Raw genomic sequence first — 18,745 nt, 5'->3', positions numbered from 1 at the left:
TTCAAGGTATTTCTGAGAGAACTGATGAGATTGGTGAGCCATTAGCTGTAGGAAGAAAAGGAATTAAGTGATTTTTCTTGTTGATGTGATCCATTGGGAACCAACTTCAGAGATAAAGAAATACTGGAGGTGACTCTTGAGTTGTTGGAAGAATGGTAGGCAGGAACATGAAACGGAATGGATTAGGTTTTACAAGTTTGCATTCCCAACCTGAAAGAGTTAAAGTGGACATGTTCAGAAGGCAGTTGGATACAATGAGAATGAAATTAATTAAGATGGTGGCTAGAGAGATGGGTTTGGTAATCACTAATTTATAGATGTATGTTGGGGCTAGAGGACTGAGTGAGTTCTGTCAGCTGGAGAGAGAAGATAACCAAAGATGAAATGGTGGTGAAACCTCCAGTATTTAAGAAGAGGAGCAGTTGTCACAGAATTAAGGGACCAAGGAAATGATTCTAGCCTGAAAAAGCCAGAAATTATCATTTTCAAGGAGGTTGTAGGTAGATAAATTGTATAGAAATATTTGATGGCACAAACAGTTTATGTTTCTGGGTCAAATAAATTGAGGACTGAGAAAAAGCCTAACCAATTCAATTTGGCAATTTGGAAAAGTGTTCGTGATTGTGAGCCAGAAACCCCAAGTATTTTATCCAGAATTAAAATAGTATAAGTCAACATATATTGAATAAGATAAGCTATCTGTAAACTTAACTGATCCTGACAAATGATCAATAGGTAGGTGACTAAGGAGACCTGGGAAACACCATAGTGGCACTTGGATATATTCTCTGCTTTGAAAGATACTTTGATTATCTGAAGAAAGAATATGGTATCTTGAAAATGAAGTCAGTACTTGGTCAGACTAAGTGGTATTGCTATTACCAGAGCAATCCATACTCTGTTGTGAGATAAGAAGAGGGCTTCAGGTTCTTGTATCACTGAAGTAATTACCAGACTGTGAGATGATTCTTAAGGTCCCTCAGTAATAAAATCTGTAATTTCTAATTATAACTTTTTTCTCTACCATATGGGGAAATTTTGAATGCTAAAAATAGAAATGAAGAAAAAAGAAGAATCTTAAGTGCATATTGCTAAGTGAAAGAGGCCAATCTGGAAAAGCTACATACCATATGATTCCAGCTGCATGACAGTCAGAGGCAGAACTACGGAGCAGTAAAAAGATGAGTGGTGAGGGGGCAGGACTGATGGAGCATTGGGGATTTTTAAGGCAGTGAAAGTACTCTGTGTGACACTGTAACAGTGGATACATGATACGTTTGTAAAATTCATAGGATGGAGAACACCTAGAATGAACCTAGATATGAACTGTGGACTTTGAGTGATGGTATGTCAGGGCAGGTTCATCAGTTGTGACAAGTGTTACAGCTCTGGTGCAGAAGGCTGGTGGTGAAGGGGGCTGTGCTCCCGTGGGGAGGCAGGCTATGAGGACTTGCTGTATTTCCTGCTCAGTTTCACTGTGAACCTAAAACTACTTTTAAAGTCTCTTTTTAAAAGCAGAACGGAAGATTCATATCTCAGTTGCTCACCTATTTTGTACTTTAACACTTAATAAATAATAATTTTCCTTTCTCTCCTAGACCTGCAAGGCTATTGAAGGGGTATTAGAAATCTAATGGTTTGTGCCTTTTGTAATGTAAAAGAGAATACAAGAGAAAAAAAGTCAAATGTTTTGAAATTCCAACTTATTTTCAGTTAACTAGAATCTTAAAACATTCAAAAAACTTTGAACAAATAAAATACTTCCTAAAACACAACCATATGGGGAACTTCTCTGGTGGTCCGGTGGTTAAGAATTCTTGCTTCCACCGCAAGGGGAACTGATATCTCATATGCTGCCCCATAAGGCCAAAACTTTTTAAAAAAGAAACAAAAGTTAAAAAAAAAAAAAAGCACTATATATACACACACACACACAGAATTTGTCTTTGATTTGTTACTGTTCATTTTGACACTTGACACTAGGGCCAGTCATTCAGCAAAATTATTGAGTGACCTCTCTGCCTTAAGACAGGTAGCAAGTGACAAGGTATTCATTGTCCTTCTCTCATTTGAGTGAATAACCTAGAAGACATTGAACCGTTCAGTTTGTGTCACTTAGGAAAGACCTTCTTCAGCCCTTCAGTCTAAATGAAGTCTGTTCTGTTACTCTTCTTCATAGTACTTTATTTTCTTGTTTCAGATGGCACTTACAATTATTTTAAGTTACAGTTCATACAGATTATTTGGGCATTTGTTCTGCTTAATTTCTCTCCCTGTGCTAGACTGTAAGGAAGCAAGCGTATCATTTTCCATGTGATAGCATTCAGCAGAGACTTTTTGAATAAGTGAATGGATGAATGAATGATGACTGCCTTTGTGTTTCATAAGTGCATGATGCTACCAAGTAAGCAGATTTGGTCTCCTGTAAGGTTATGGGGAGGGATTGGGGGCAGGAGGAGAAGGGGACGACAGATGATGAGATGGCTGGATGGCATCACCAACTCGATGGACATGAGTTTGAGTAAACTCCGGGAGTTGGTGGTGGACAGGGAAGCCTGGCGTGCTGTGATTCATGGGGTCGCAAAGAGTTGGACACGACTGAGTGACTGAACTGAACTGAACTGAAGGTTATGGGCCTGAAAATGAGTAGGAAGTGGTGTGGTATTCAATATTCAGTTCTCCTCAGAGGGCAAGTAGGATGTATATAGAAATTTTGCCTTTAACTTGAAAATTGGGAAGTTATTCAAGACTTCAATGATAAGAGTGAAGGAATGCCATTCAGATTAAAGTCGATTCCAAATTGAATCAGTGCTTCCCTAGTGGCTCAGCTGGTAAAGAATCTATCCACCTGTAATGCGGAAGACCTGGGTTGGGAAGATCCCCTGGAGAAGGGAAAGGCCACTCACTCCATTATTCTGGCCTGGAGAATTCCATGGACTGTATAGTCCATGGGGTCGTCAAGAGTTGGACCCAACTGAGCGACTTTCACTTTCAAAGTGAATCAGCCAGAAGATAGAACAAGCAGTTTTTCCCACTAAAGTAGATCCCAGACACTTATTTCTTGTTTCTTTGTTTTTTGAGACCAAGGTAAAATAAAAAGAGGAAAGTGCTGTGTTTTTTAAATGTTCTCAGTACTGCAGAAAAAGCAAGAGTGCATGAGTCCTGTGGTAGAGGCTGCTTGGTTGTCTTCTGGAGGTTCCTGCCACTCCCATCTTCCAGGCTGAAATGCTGGAATGAACATGAAGGATGAAAAGGAGGTTTTGGATTGGTCACCACCTTTCACTCACATCAGTGATATAGCACTGAGAAAGCATGGCACGTTGCTCTCAGAGCACTGGGAACCCTGAATGTCTCTCTTCTAAGTGCTTTTATGAAGTATTTCTTAATTTCTGTGAATTTTCCTCTTAATTTTTTTTTCTTTTAACTTTCAGGTGTTGGTAAATCATGCTTATTGCTACAGTTTACAGACAAGAGGTTTCAGCCAGTGCATGACCTTACTATTGGTAAGTGTTATAAATATGAGATGAGACACATTCACAAGTTTGGGGTAGTGGACATAGAATATACTAGAGGGTTCATTGCGCTAGTGAGGAGTCAGAAATCAGTGAAACTAGATCTGTTGCTGTACTGGAGTTTAGTCTCCATAACTGGGTTTAAAATATCTATATCTACAGTAAAAATGATATTACACAACTCTGTAAGAGTGGTTGGAATGCAGCAGACAGTCATACTTGATCTTGATTGTATTTAACGATGAAACAGAAGATTGAGAGATAGTATATCTCAGTGTATCTCAAGACAGTGGTGGGTAAGAGCAGAGACTGTGAACCGTTTTGTTGGAGTTCGGATCAGGGCTCTGCCACTAGCCGGACACACCCCTTCCCCACTCCATGCCTCAGTTTCTTTGTCTGTAAAATGAGAAAAGTAGTAGGACCATCTCACAAAATCGTTACGAACAGTGAGTTAGTTAGTAAATGTGATGCATTGAAACAGTGCCTAACAGTGTGGTAAGTGCTCCAGGCCAGCCTGTAATTATTAATCCAGAAAAACTACCATCAAGCATTTTGTAGTTTCCTCAATTGTGAAGAATAAATGAGAGTTCCTGGTAAGAGATGGTCAACAAATTTTAGCTGTTATTACTGTTAGCTCTACTGGTTGTTTTTAGTGATATTCATTGATATGCAAAAGTATAAAATTAAGTGAAAAACTATAAACTTTAAGTAAGTGTGCTATTTCAGGGTTCTTAATCTGTTTTAAAAAATTACACCCCGAAAGCTAAAGAATCTAGATTTCTTCTTCTATGGCTGCAATAGAGATTAGTCAACCATATATAAATAAGGTAATTGGAAATCTAGTTAAACTTAACAGCTAATAGCTTAATGTGTATTTTCAGCCAGTGACTGCTTATTTTCTATAAGGTATCATTAACTCACAATTCATAACAAGTTGATTCTCATGTCCTGTGTATTGTTAAAGTACCAAATCGAAGATACAGTTTATAAATCATATTGTTAGATCAGTTGATGATATTCAGTCAAGCCTAATGTATTTGTGCATGTATTAAACATCTTTCCTCACTGGCTACTTACAGTAAGAACATGCAGATACCATTTTCATCTTGGTAGTTTTAATTATGTCTGCTGATGATGGGTAAGACAGGTGCTGCTCTTTCCTGCTGGTTCTCATGATGCGTTTTAACTTGGGGGAGCTCCTTTTTTGTAGGGATCTGCTCTTTAATAGGTCTGCACCTTGAGGCCACCTCTTAGGCATGACTTGGTCCCGAGACAGCCAGTTGTTTTTTTATAGGGTACTGTCAAAAGTGTCTTCCTTTTCATTGAAGCACACCCAGTAGGGAGGATAGGCCTGAGCCTCATTGCTGTCAGAGGACAGGCTTTGCTGTGAAGAGAGATGGGGAAGTAGATCGGAGGGAGTTCTCAGCAAACCATAACTCATGTAACTGCACCGGCCGGCTTCCCTCTGATCTCACTGATGGGAGGCCCTGGGAGTTCGGAGGAGCAAAGCAGAAAGAAGCTGAGGGTCTTCTCCCCTTTCTGCCAGGGTTTACTGTGTGTCCTCCATGGCTTCAGTACAAGTCGCTGCCTGTCAGGGTCTCTGGTGGTCTGATTCCTGGGCTCTGGAAATCCTGGTTTCTCTCTCTGCCCCCCAGCTTGGGGACAGCAGCCGCTTCCGGCTGTTCCTGATCTCTGGGTTGCCTTACCTTCTGCTCCTTGGGTTTCTCAGCCCTGCCTTCAACATAACCAGTTCCCTACTTTAAATCCCCTCTGTTTTAAATACTTAAGTATGATTTAGGTTTTTCTGGTTGGATGCCAACTACTATACTCATGACACCCATCACAAGAATTTATTTTTCTGACATAGAAATAATTTAGAAGGTCCTTAGTACATACTTTTTCTAGGAGTGTAGAATGATTGCTAAAGTAGGCATGAGGCAATGTCTTGATTCTGTTGCATACTTACCTTTTGCTTGATGAATAGAGAAAGGTGACAAGGTTAAGGTTGGGTCGTGATGAAGAATTATTAACTGATAGCAAAGAGGAAATAAAAGGCAAGAGAAGACTATATAAAATGTTCCTTACCCTTTGACTGCTATCTCAGTGAGAATTGTTATGGTGGGAATCAAAGAGCCATCTATAAATAGCTTCCTGGGCACAATTTCACCGAGGATCCAAATCCCAGCCTTGCCATCCAGAGGATGACTCAGGGGCTGTTCCTCTGGACCAGCAGCATCAGCATTGTGTGAGGGTTGTTACAGGATCTGCTGCTGCTGCTAAGTCACTTCAGTCGTGTCCGACTCTGTGCGACCCCATAGACGGCAGCCCACCAGGCTCCCCCGTCCCTGGGATTCTCCAGGCAGGAACACTGGAGTGGGCTACCATTTCCTTCTCCAGTGCGTGAAAGTGAAAAGTGAAAGTGAAGTTGCTCAGTTGTGTCTGACTCTTAGCGACCCCATGGACCGCAGCCCACCAGGCTCCTCCGTCTGTGGGATTTTCCAGGCAAGAATACTGGAGTGGGGTGCCATTGCCTTCTCCGGTTACAGGATCTACTGGCTCCCCTTCTGCATCTCAACAGGGTCTCCAGGTGATTCACATGAGCATTAAAGGCTTGAGAATCACTGGACCAGTGGCTTTTGTGAATATGTGTGTGGATTCCCCAGGTGGAAATAGGCTTCATATTGTTGACCCTGTGCACACGCCCGCACACATCCTGGCCCCTCGCTTCCTTTACTTGCGCTTCTTCTGTGATCCTGCTTCCACTGAGCTCCTTGCCCGCACAGTCTCGCCCAGGACCTTTCTGTCAGCAGCATCTGGAGCTACTCCAGAGTCTTGGATTCTTGTGACTGGCTATCTGACCACCCCTGCCGTCCTTTCAGCTCACACACCTTCTAGTTCTTAACACTAAAAGTTTATTTACCCCATCAGGTGTAAATCCATTGATTCCGCCACCTTTGTACTCTCACCCCTCTTGCTTTCTTACTTCTCCCCTTACCCAGCTTTAATTCTAAGCCTTATAGTTATGTCATTATAATTACTCCTGTGTACACCCTCTGCTGCTTTGTCCCTCCTATTCGTTATAGCCCACTCATTCCCACTGTGTTTATTTTACTACCTACTAGTGGACAGTCTGACAAATACTGATCCACAAGCTAGGCCATTTACATGTTCATTACACCTTGCTTCCTCTCCTCCTCACTTTAAACCGTCAGCCTCTTAAGAAGTGACTACTGAAAGTGAAAGTATACTCTTGGGGAAAAGGTGGTATCGTTTCCCATATCAGGTGCCCCACAAGAGACCAATTAAAACTATGCCTCATTTATTTGGGGTTCAATTTGCTGATGAAGTTATTTAGAATGTCATTGCCAAGAACTAGAAAGATAGCTTAAAAGACCTTGTGAACATCTGGTTCAGATCTAACAAAGACCATTTTCCTGATCTTAGAACATAAAGATATTTTCCTGACAGGTTGTGATTGTTATGAAAACACTGTAAAAATCCAAAGAAGGTTAAATTCCCCATGTAAACTTGCCTTTGCCCCTCCACAACCACGGTGAAGAGTTTGGTATGTGTATCACCTTCTAGAGTTTTTAAATATATCATAAACACACATACAAAGCTGTTCTCATTTGCTTTTCCTCCACGGATGTCCTAAAGTACCTGTTCTTTGCTGTGACTGCAGCTTATGAATGGCTTTAATATTTGTGAATTGGAGGGAGAAAAGTTGCTATTTGACTTTTCAACTCTTTAGTTTTTAGTGTGGCTGAACTTTTTAAAATATGTTTGAGAAACACTTCTGTGTCTTTTCTTTGAATTATGTGTTTTTATCTTTGCCCTCTCTACTACTAGTTTTCTTTATTCAAGTTCATTGATGCTTTTTGTTACGACTTTCAAGTCTTACTAAGAAAGGGATGCCCTTTCATGTATATGAATTATATGCATATTCTTTAAAATATTCTCATACTATAAATTTATACTTCATCTGGTATATGGTCATGTAGGTTATTTTCTTTAATCCCTACATAACTTGTGGCCCCACACCATTAATTAAATCAGCCATTCTTTCTTTCCTATTTGATTTAGCCTTTGTTATCTGCTAAATCTCTGTATGTATGTCAGCCTGTTTGGGGACTTTCTCTTCCTTTTTTTTTCTACTTCATGAGGCAGTATCATACTGGCATTTACAGTCACTTTCTAGATACTTAATGTGTGATTGACGTTTTACCTTTTCTAAACATTTTCTAAATTTCTAAAAAATTTTCTGAATTTTCTTAATTATTTTTGTATATTTGTTCTCCAGCTGAACTTTAGTCTGTTTGCCAAATTGCAAAATTTTTAGTGAGGCTTTTAAAATTTGGTAGGAAATATATTAAATTTATGGACTAGTTTGGAGACAGTTTATGTTTTTACTGTATTAAAATTAGCTATTTATACACATAAGATGTTTTCTTTTATTCCGGCTTTTAAAATGCTCTTCAGTGAAGTTTTACATAAGGTCTTGTGCTTTTACATTATTTTTGTATTTTATGGATTTTGTTGCTATTGTAAACAGGTTTTTCCCACCATTACTATTGTTTAATTATTTTGCATGTTCTAGGTAGACATTTTGGCCTTATCTATAAGTCATAATTTTTTCTTAGCTAATATCTATACCTTTTGTTTTTGCTAGTATCTATAGTTTTATTTCTAGGAGTATCAGCCTTCTTTCCCACCGGTCTCTGTTTTGAACCTCTGCAGTTTCTAAGTTCCAGGAGTAGATCCTTTTTTTTCTCAAGATGGTCTCAGGAAGGCTCCTTATGGCTGTTAACGTGATACCAGCCCTGCTGTCTGCTTGGCAGCGCCATCTCAGGGGAGGAGCCTCACTCTGCCTCCACACCTCCACGTGCCCTGGCTCTGGCAGGGGTCCTGTTTCACTGGGACTGTCATCAGTAGTCACCTCATGAGTGACGTGTCATCATTAGTTAGAAATCTTGGAGTATAGTATGAAATAATAATGGATCCATACAAAATACTTACTGTGTGCCAGGCAATGAGTATATGGTAACTAAGGCATGTGGTAACTTTATTTTAAATTGAAGTGTCACTAACTTACAATGTTATGTTAGTTTCAAATTACAGCAAAGTGAATCAGTTATACATATATACATACATATATTCTTTTTCAGACTCTTTTCCATTATAGGTTATTATAAGATCTTGAGTGCTGTGCTATACAATAGGTCTTTGTTGTTTACCTATATTATATACAGTAGTGTGTCTGTGTTTATCCCAGACTCCTAATTGATGTCTATGCCCCCGTCCCCTTTGATGACCGCAAGTTTGTTTTCTGTGCCTGTATTTTCATTTTTATAAATAAGTTCATTTGTATCATTTCTTAGATTCCACATATGTAATAACTCTTAATCTTGAAGAAATTTTATGAGATGGGTATTAATGATTAATGGTATCATTATTACCATTTACAAATCAAAACTGAAACAGAAGAGATACAGTAACTTGCTCAGGGTCCCACAATTAGTTGGTATCTATTGTTAAATACTACATAAATGTTTACTATGCAAGGATGCAAGCACTTACTCTACAAGGATAATCACGATCCAGAGGTAGTTTAGAAAGTGTGTATTTACGCTCAGAGTGTTTTGTCCTGGGAGGTTGGAAGTGAGTAACATCTGAAAAAATAAGCATCACTCCCTGACAGTGTCAGGTAAATGAGGCCTGGCCTTTGGCTCCACAGATAATTTCTCTGGCAGCCAGAATTGACTGTTAATTGAAAATGTACCTGGGAAGAGAGGCTCAAGGGCGTAGGGGATGATGGTTTATCTCATAAAAAAGAAATAAAACTTTCTAAATAAGCTTCTTAAGCATATAGATACCCACGCACATGTACAAATATATACTTAACTAAAACGATCTAAAATTTTTACAGTCCAGAGGAGATGTGTGAGGTTTTGGGTTTTTGTTTGTTTCTAAAACTTCTAGGACACTTCAGCTTTGAGCATTTTCTTTTACCACATAGAATACAAAAGTAAAGCCTGCACTGTATGAACCCAATTATGAGAAGGTAAATTGGAAAGAGTTATGTTTTTGAAGCTAAAATTGACTTCTTTGTTTCTGTTTCACTTGATAGGAAAACAGAAATCATAGTTTTTTAGTAATCAACTGTGCTTGTCAGTTTTTTATCTCATTCCTGGATAATATAGTAGTAGCCTTTTAAAACTAGTTTCTTGGCCTCTTGTTTTGTTTTCTGTCCTGACTCTGTTAATACGTGAAGTTAAAATGGCAGTCTTTCTGTATTTTCCTGCTTTAGAAACAGTCTTGATTTTCATATAACATGGTTTTAAAATTAGGTGTGTTTTTCCACAATGAGGTACCATTACACGCCAGTCAGGATGGCTGCTATCCAGAAGTCTACAAGCAATAAATTCTGAAGAGGGTGTGGAGAAAAGGGAACCCTCTTACACTGTTGGTGGGAGTACAGACTAGTACAGCCACTATGGAGAACAGTGTGGAGATTTCTTAAAAAACTGGAATTAGAACTGCCATATGACCCAGCAATCCCACTTCTGGGCATACAAACCAAGGAAACCAGATCTGAAAGAGACACATGTACCCCAATGTTCATCACAGCACTGTTTATAATAGCCAGGACATGGAAGCAACCTAGATGCCCATCAGCAGACAAATGGATAAGGAAACTGTGGTACATATACACCATGGAATATTACTCAGCCATTAAAAAGAATTCATTTGAATCAGTTCTAATGAGATGGAGGAAACTGGAGCCCATTATACAGAGTGAAGTAAGCCAGAAAGATAAAGACCAATACAATATACTAACACATATATATGGAATTTAGAAAGATGGTAACGATAACCCTATATGCAAAACAGAAAAAGAGACACAGATGTACAGAACAAACTTTTGGACTCTGTGGGAGAAGGCGAGGGTGGGATGTTTTGAGAGAACAACATCAAAACATGTATATTATCTAGGGTGAAACAGACCACCAGCCCAGGCTGGATGCATGAGACAAGTGCTCAGGCCTGGTACAGTGGGAAGACCCAGAGGAATCGGGTGGAAAGGGAGGTTGGAGGGGGGATCAGGATGGGGAATACATGTAAATCCATGGCTGATTCATGTCAAGGTATGACAAAAACCACTACAATATTGTAAAGTAATTAGCCTCCAACTAATAAAAATAAATGGAAAAAAAATAAAATTAGGTATGTTTTTATAGGCAAAATATTTGAAGACTTTTTAAGTGTCAGTAGTCTCTGTGTATATATACTTTGAATAAAGGGCTAAATATGCCAAAACTCAGCTGTGGGTTAAGTTAAGCAGAGGGAATTATTAGAGTGTCTGGAGTTTTATGTAGAATCCACAAGAGGGTGGGGACATGGACTTGGAAATGGGCAGGAGTGAAGCATCCTAAGAGGCTGGAAAGCAGAAACCATAACAGCCATCCTCCCGTCAAAGGATGGAATGTTTGCCAGTCAGTTTGAGTACCTTCATCCCTCTGCTCAGGGTGCTGGTCCTTGATTGCCTTGCCTACCCATCCATGGTGTCAGTCAAGGGTCTGTTTCTAATTCACCATTGTTTTTTTCGTCAAATTTGACATTATGTATTGGATTTAAGAAATCTTGAATCCCATTGAGCAATGCAGATGTTTTTGGATTGTGGTTAAAAGCCTTTATATTACAATGGGAGGAAAAACAGGATTTCTCTCTGTGGCTACAATAGATTCATGAAAAGGCTTCCATTTTGTCAACTGTCTTGCTATCTGTAGAATTTTGTGCTTTAGGACATTCCTTTTAAATAGTGGGCACTTCAAAGAGCATTTGTACCGTCCTTAGCCACAAGTTTCTTTCCTGAGCCACTCATTTTCATGTCACTGAGTAAGCTGGTGGATTGTTGTTTTGGGTATCTCCCCATCCTGTGGCATAGATGGTATATGACTATATGCATATAGATAGGTAGATGTGTAAACATTGTAGTGGTTTTATATGAGGTTAATTATACAGTTTTGCATTTTTCTTTCTAGTATATCCTAACTCCTAGGTCTTTTCTCTGTGCTTTTCCTGTATTTCTGAGTCTGAGAAACATACCATTAGTTTCTTTGTATTGACTTTACACCTAATATGGAATAAATAATAAAATACAGAATAAAAACTCAATCAAGTTACATATCCTGGAAGGGTAAATCACCTTTCTATCTCACCTTCCTGATCACAGTTGGGGGAATTATAGGAGATGCTGAAATGAAATTCTGGCACTGGGCAGCGTGCCCTTCCCTGGGCAACTAAAAGCTGCTTTTCTGCCAGGATGACATCTGGTTTCTGGGGACCATGTGTGTCTCCCCGTCACCCTGACTCTGATCTAAATACTGAAAGAACACACTCCAAGCAGTAATGATTTGGTGTAATGTAAGTGATAGACTTCTTGCAGAGTCTCCTTCACAGCTGTTTGCTCTTCTGAAATTAGCTCCTCTTTTTCTCCTCCTCCTATTTTGATGATTGAATGAGTATTTTCAAAAGATGGTAAATGCAAGGAAAAAAGCCAAAGTAGTAAGCTGATAAGTGTAAAGTTTGTATTTCCTTAACCTGCAGTCCTGTCTCCTGCAATTTGCCAAAAATCATCATCATAAGTTGAAAAATATATGCAAAAAATTCATTTCAGCATTAACTACTTAGTGAAGATTTGAAAACAACCAAAATTTGTAGCAATAGAGTACCAACTTAATAAAATGCATGTATATCTAAAGATACATAACACACAAGACTATTATGTAGCCATTAAAAATAATGGTATAATTTTATATAATTTTTTTATTGTAAAAGTACTTCATGGTATGGAATAATGTTTATGACATAGTGACTGAAAAGCAAATTTCAGGACAGCATTTGTGTGTTCCCATTTATATAAAACTGTATGCTTCTATGTGTATTTATTCATGGTGCAATGTCTGAAAATATGTTTAAACAGTGTCATCTCTAGTGAATGAACTTGGAGATTTCTTTCCTGGTTGATAACCTGTGATGGAACTAAGACTATGCTGTTGAAATTCGTCTATCCATTTTAGTGATTGTTAAACCACATTAATAGTTTTTAAGAAATTGGTTCTTAAAAAAAAAAAAAAAAGAAATTGGTTCTTGAATCTCATGTCTAATTATTTTTAACATTATTGAGCCTGCAAAACATGAAGGCCACAGTTGGTGTCTTGACTACACAAGACTCAGATATCTTAGTGTTTAATTATATTCGTAGCCTATGTCTTATGAATACCTCTGCCTTAACTTATACATTTTCTAAGGATGGAAGATGTATTGTTAATCTGTGTATCACTTGGCATAGCATGTCCTAGAAATACCTTTTTTAAAAAAAATCCTTAAATGTGAAATATATTCCTACTAATTTGCCTAACAAAACATTTTCTGTTCTATTCAGGTGTTGAGTTTGGTGCTCGAATGATAACTATTGATGGAAAACAGATAAAACTTCAGATATGGGATACGGTAAGTATAGCGCAGATACCTTGTATGACCTCAGTAAAGTTATTTTATAAAAGTACATTGTTGTGTGTTTGTTCAGTTTTAATGTTATTTTATGACTGTTATGGTTTGTTAGACACCTGCAACCGTGACATAAAATGTGATAACAGAAAAGATTCATTTTTATCATGCAATATTTTCAACAGCGGTACCCTAGGTGTCAGGTGTAGGGGAACATATTTGAGCAAATGCTCAGGCTATGGGATCTAAATAGAAATGCTTCAGAAACTGTGTTTTTAAGAAAAACAAGCAGTATGTCTAAAGTATATATGAGAATTAAAATATATGAATGTCAGTACCTTAGAGTCACTTGATCTGATAGTTTATTGGTTTATTCTAAAAATATGATTTAGTCCTGAGCACTTGATGCTACCTTGCTACCAATTCTGTCGTTTACATTCATCGAATACCAGTTCAATATCCTGTCACATAGTTTTTAATGGCAGTTTCTCGTCTGAACCACACAAAGTTATTTGCATGAGTATTTCGAATACCAGTTCAATATCCTGTCACATAGTTTTTAATGGCAGTTTGTCGTCTGAACCACACAAAGTTATTTGCATGAGTATTTTCTTTATTTTCCCATCTTCTGCATAAAAGAGAAGTACTTTATTGTATACAATTGATATGTAGAGACCACAAAGAGCCTTTGCTTATGTGGCTTATAGCTATCACTATCACTAGAGTTTAAGGCTGAGAAACTTATTAAACAGTTCATTATTGATTGATTGTAGAATAACCCTGATAAACTCATTGTATATTAGGGTAAAAAATGCAATTTTTATGGAAATTGACCGTTTTCCCAAGACAAAAATCTGTTTTCCAGTGTGAAGAGTGTCATTTTGTTACATTTTGAAAATTGTCTTTACACTCTGCTTAGTAGAAGACAGCTGGATTCTTATGTCGCCCTCTGCATCAAGTCTTTTGTGTGTTGTGTTGTTGAAGTCTATGAAGAGAATGGCCCCGCCCATTAGAACAAGACCCAGTTTCCTCCTCAGTCAGTCTCTCCCATCAGGAAGCTTCCATAAGCATCTTATCCTTCTCCATCAGAGGGCAGACAAACTGAAAACCACAGTCACAGAAAAGTAACAAATCTAATCACATGGACCACAGCCTTGTCTAACTCGATGAAACTATGAGCCATGCTGTGTAGGGCCACCCGAGATGGATGGGTCATGGTGGAGAGTTCTGGCAAAATGTGGTCCATTGGAGAAGGAAATGGAAACCACTGCAGTATTCTTGCCTTGAGAACCCCATGAACAGTATGAAAAGGCAAAAAGATAGGACACTGAAATATGAACTCCCCAGGTCAGTAGGTGCCCAGTTTGCTACTGGACAGCATCACTGACTCAATGGACATGAGTTTGAGTAAACTCCAGGAGTTGGTGATGGACAGGGAAGCCTGGCATGCTGCAGTCCATGGGGTCACAAAGAGTCGGACACAACTGAGCAACCGAACTGAACTGATGAAGAGAATACAACCTCACACAAATAGGTAGTTGGAGAATGGAGGACCTCATGGGCCCTTCAGGAGTCTCGGGGACTCCCAGGGGTCCAGGTATCCCACTGTAAGCACCCCTGCCTTAGGGCAATTAGGACTTAAGTCTTCACTGAACCCCAGTTGAGAAAATCCGAAAGGTTTAGGACAACAAACAGCGTATCTCTAAACTAGTAAATGAAATGGAAAATACAGGGAATTTTACTGCCGCATGCCCCTGGTCTTTTTTTTTTTTTCCCCTAATCTTACAGTCTTAGTGTCTCACCTGTCACCTTTAATAGCCATTACTGAAAGAAGATATCTTGAAGAATATTCAGTCTCACAGACTGGATTCTTAAGAACGCCAAGCGAATTTCTGAAGACTGTCGTGAGACCTAGGTTTCTTCATCTTTCCTATATGCCACACAGTCATCCCAAAATGGGAAACCCTAAATCTCTGTCTTGCTCTGTTTGAGAATCATATATGGAACTCTGTTTTTATGCTTTCTTGTTTCCTCTTTCTGCAGTGCAGATTTATGCATTCACCATTTCTTAGTGTTTCCCCCACCCCCAACCTGTAGCATCTCATAACTTTCTGGATTTATGTTCTCTCAAGCAATGTGACTTCAAAACTGCACAGAAAAGAGAAAAATAAAATACGCAAACTCCCTTCTTTCCTAGAGATTTTAATTAATGATCTCTAACCAAAAGGAAATCTTTTCTACTTCTGTATTAATAGTTTCTCTTCTTTTCCAGAAGTGATTGTTTTACAGAAACCAGTTTGCTTCCTTAGCTAATAAAACATTCTTGTGCAACCCAAATCCTTCACTGGAGTGTAAACTAAACTACTTACTATTCTTTAATATGTTTTTCATACATTGTGCCTTGCATACTTTACTTGAAGTCGCTCTACATTAATGTCTACCTCCCGTGATCTTCCATTTTCTTACATGACAGTGTTAAAAGAATCTGAAGTCAGCAGTTATATCCTCTGAAGTCTTTTTTCAAAGTAAATACTCTTAAATTTGTCAAAGCATTCAACATCTCTTCTTTCTTAGATCTTTGCAACCTTTATTTCTCTTCTCAGAATCTTCTTAAGTTTCTGTATGAAATTCCCTTTAAAAACCTAGAATTAAATAGTCCCGGTTGACTTTTTCTCCATCCTTGCTGTTGACACTAAGACAGCCTAAAAATTACTGTTATTCTTGTTAATCTTGCAGTCATCCAAACCAGAAGTCTTACCCTTGCATGTAAACTTCAGAATCTTTTTCCTTGATAACAGCAGTCCTTGATCACAGGTGTAGATTTTTAAGTTGAGTAAAGTACCTGAGATTCCTTGTTTGGGCCCTGGACAGCTTAGTTGGCTACTTAGAAATCCTTTTTTCTTTTTAGCTGTCAGCTGTGTTCCATGTAACTGGAGTTGTTAGATAAATGACTAACAATGAAACTAAAAGGTATTACTGTAGTATTGATTCTCACAACTTTTAATTTTCTAACTTTATTGGCTGTTTGGGATCATTGAAGATGACATATTTGAATGTCTGCTATAAATAAACTTCAGTATTCTGAATTGGGCTATCCCTCAAGGAGATCTAAGGAGGAAAAAAGATAAGCATGTGAATAGTGTGTTCATTTTATCTAATCAATAGTATTAGACCCAAATGATCACATGAAGGGGAAAATGCTAAGTATAGGCTGTGGTGGACAAGCTTCCTAGCTTTGTGAGAGGGTTATGGAGCTTGAACTGGTCCTCAGAGGGAATAGATATTGGGGAAGTAGAAAGAGGAGAAAATTTTTCAGACAAAGTTAAAATAGAGTCACAGAAGCAGGAATATTCAGAATATGGATAGTATACCAGTAGGGAAAAAATGGCTGTATGAATAAGACTTTTATTGAATAATAATATAAAATTCTAGAGAAACAAATAGAAATCAGATGCCCAAGAGGTTAGGATTTACATTCAGGGTAAAGATTTTTGAACACTAGTTTGATGCATGTAGACTTGTATATTAATGGAGGTAACAGAAGAGGAGGAGGAGTTAAATTACCAAACTGGTTACTACAAAAATTGTTACCAACGGAAAGGCACATAGGGAAGCCAATTTGGGGGAATCTTTATATCCTTAGCTGCTATTAGGAATCCCTTTCTACAAATAATTCTATATCTTGTTCAGTTTCAAACTTCTAAGATCTCTTTAAGCCACCATCTTATAGTGAAGAGGATGAAAAACATCTATATATCCTATATTGATTTTCTTTTCACTTAAAACAGTATCAGTTGACCACACTTTGGACAGGTTTACCTTAAAGTGTTTTTTAAAGACTAGATTACTTTGCTTTAATATGATCAAGATAATTAACCATTGGGCTAGCTTTCTGCAGTTAGTTGTTCAGTAGGCCAGAGTATGGGATGTTGTTCCTACAAGTCCGGTCTCAAGAAACTTCTGAATACTGATCTTTGCTTATTACAGAGTAATCATAGATTTTAAGATACATAGCTGCATTCATGACAGTCAGTTGGAATGTCATTTTTTTGGTTGAATTTTTGTTTGATTTTGTAATTATGGCAGGATCCAGATCCAGTGGATTTAGTGTAGAGTGATGCATAATATACCTTATTTCCATATTGCAATATGTTTGTTCTTTGTAGAACAACTCAGGAGGAATGGAAGTGATATGCAAATATGTGCTTTTCCTAAGTTTGTTTCCGTTTTACTATTTCTTATTTGGACTATAAACCCTGAAGTTTTAGATCTCAGTATAGTTCTTCTGGACGATCTGTAGCAATGTAGTTAACCCTTGAACAGTGTGAGGTTAGGGTTGCCAACCCTCCACGCTCAAGAATCTGGTTATATAGTTGCCCCTTCTTCTCCATGGTTCTTCCTATCCCCGGTTCTTCCATGTTCGTGGATTCAACTAACCTCAGACTATTTTCCGTTGAAAAAGCTCCACATATAAGTGGACCCACACAGTTCAAAACCATGTTGTTCAAGGGTCAACTATATTCATTTTAATTCATCCCACAAAAGATGCCACCAAGGTCGATTTAAAGAACTTTTACGTTTGCTCTTTGTATAGACTTAGGATATAGAAGAGCTCTAAACTTGATTTTCGTCTTGAACACATAAGATACTTACCTTTTTTGTATTGTTTACCACATAATCCTTCCTTGGTATATATCATTCACAGTGAAGTAAATCTCTTAAAAATCTAGTCCTTCATTTTCCCATACTAACCAGTTCAAGAGGAAATTCCCATAAGGCTTGCCTTTTGAACTTGGATTTGAATTTTTTTTGAAAGCTGTGTCTCAATAAATTATATAAAAATAATTGTAAGTAGTTTCATACTTCCAGCTAGTATCTAGTGTTTTAACCTCAAACTCTGTGAAACGAGTTGGCTGTTTTTACAACCCTTTTATGTGATGGCTTTCTCAGTATCTAATTTTTCACAAAACATACTGCCAGAATTATTTTTAAGTTACCAAAAGAAGGTCTCATTCTTTAGTTTCCACTGGGAGAAGTTCTTTTTTACTGAATCTTAGTATGTCAGGACCTACTAATGTCCACTCATTTAGGCGGACATCAATATGGATGTGACATCAGAATGAAGTGATAATCGTTTTGTGCATTTGCCTAAGACATTAGAATTCATTCTTTCACTCAGCAGGCTTTCTCTGCATGTCTAGTGTTTGCCAGACCCAGTGCTAGGTGGAGGATAGGAAGAACCACAGTGACAGCACTTGAGTATTACTACTAGAACAGGGCAGAACCCGAGCTGTCCATGTGCATTCTGAGGGTGGGAAGGACTGAATATTTACACTGGAAAATCAGAACTCAGAATGCAAGGAGTTAGTAGATTTTTAATTAAAAAATTGTGAAAGCAGACTTTGTTGTGTACTTAATTTACATGCCATTTTTTTCTCAAAGGTTGAAATGATTAAAAATGAAAAGTTATTTTCGATAAGAACTGTCCCCAATTTTAAATTCAGAGGCAAAAGACATCCCACACCACCCTTTCTTAAAAAGCAGAACATTAATGCCACTAGTAGAAGAGAGAAATTAACTAGTATCTCTGAAGTCTGTTTTCACAAGTGGGTATTAAGATGACTTTATGTCCTCTTGCCTTTTGACAAATATTATATATCAAATACAGAGAAAATTGATTAAGTGTAGAGAAAAGAATTACATAAATTCAGAACCATTTTCTG

At 38.0% G+C, this 18,745-nt stretch overlaps 1 protein-coding gene across 2 annotated transcripts in view; it reads left to right on the top strand.

Moving 5' to 3' along the window:
- Positions 1 to 18,745, top strand: part of RAB2A (RAB2A, member RAS oncogene family) — a 64,472-nt gene that overhangs the window by 21,731 nt on the left and 23,996 nt on the right. For both annotated transcript variants that reach the window (XM_065903102.1, XM_065903101.1), the window contains 2 exons: positions 3,432 to 3,503; positions 12,958 to 13,025. In XM_065903102.1, coding sequence (XP_065759174.1) covers positions 3,432 to 3,503; positions 12,958 to 13,025 — 140 coding nt within the window. The remainder of the gene's footprint in view (positions 1 to 3,431; positions 3,504 to 12,957; positions 13,026 to 18,745) is intronic.

Source organism: Muntiacus reevesi, chromosome 12 (genome assembly GCF_963930625.1).
Source record: "Muntiacus reevesi chromosome 12, mMunRee1.1, whole genome shotgun sequence".
NCBI classification, from domain to species: Eukaryota; Metazoa; Chordata; class Mammalia; order Artiodactyla; family Cervidae; genus Muntiacus; species Muntiacus reevesi.
This window is presented reverse-complemented; position numbering and strand designations above follow the sequence as displayed.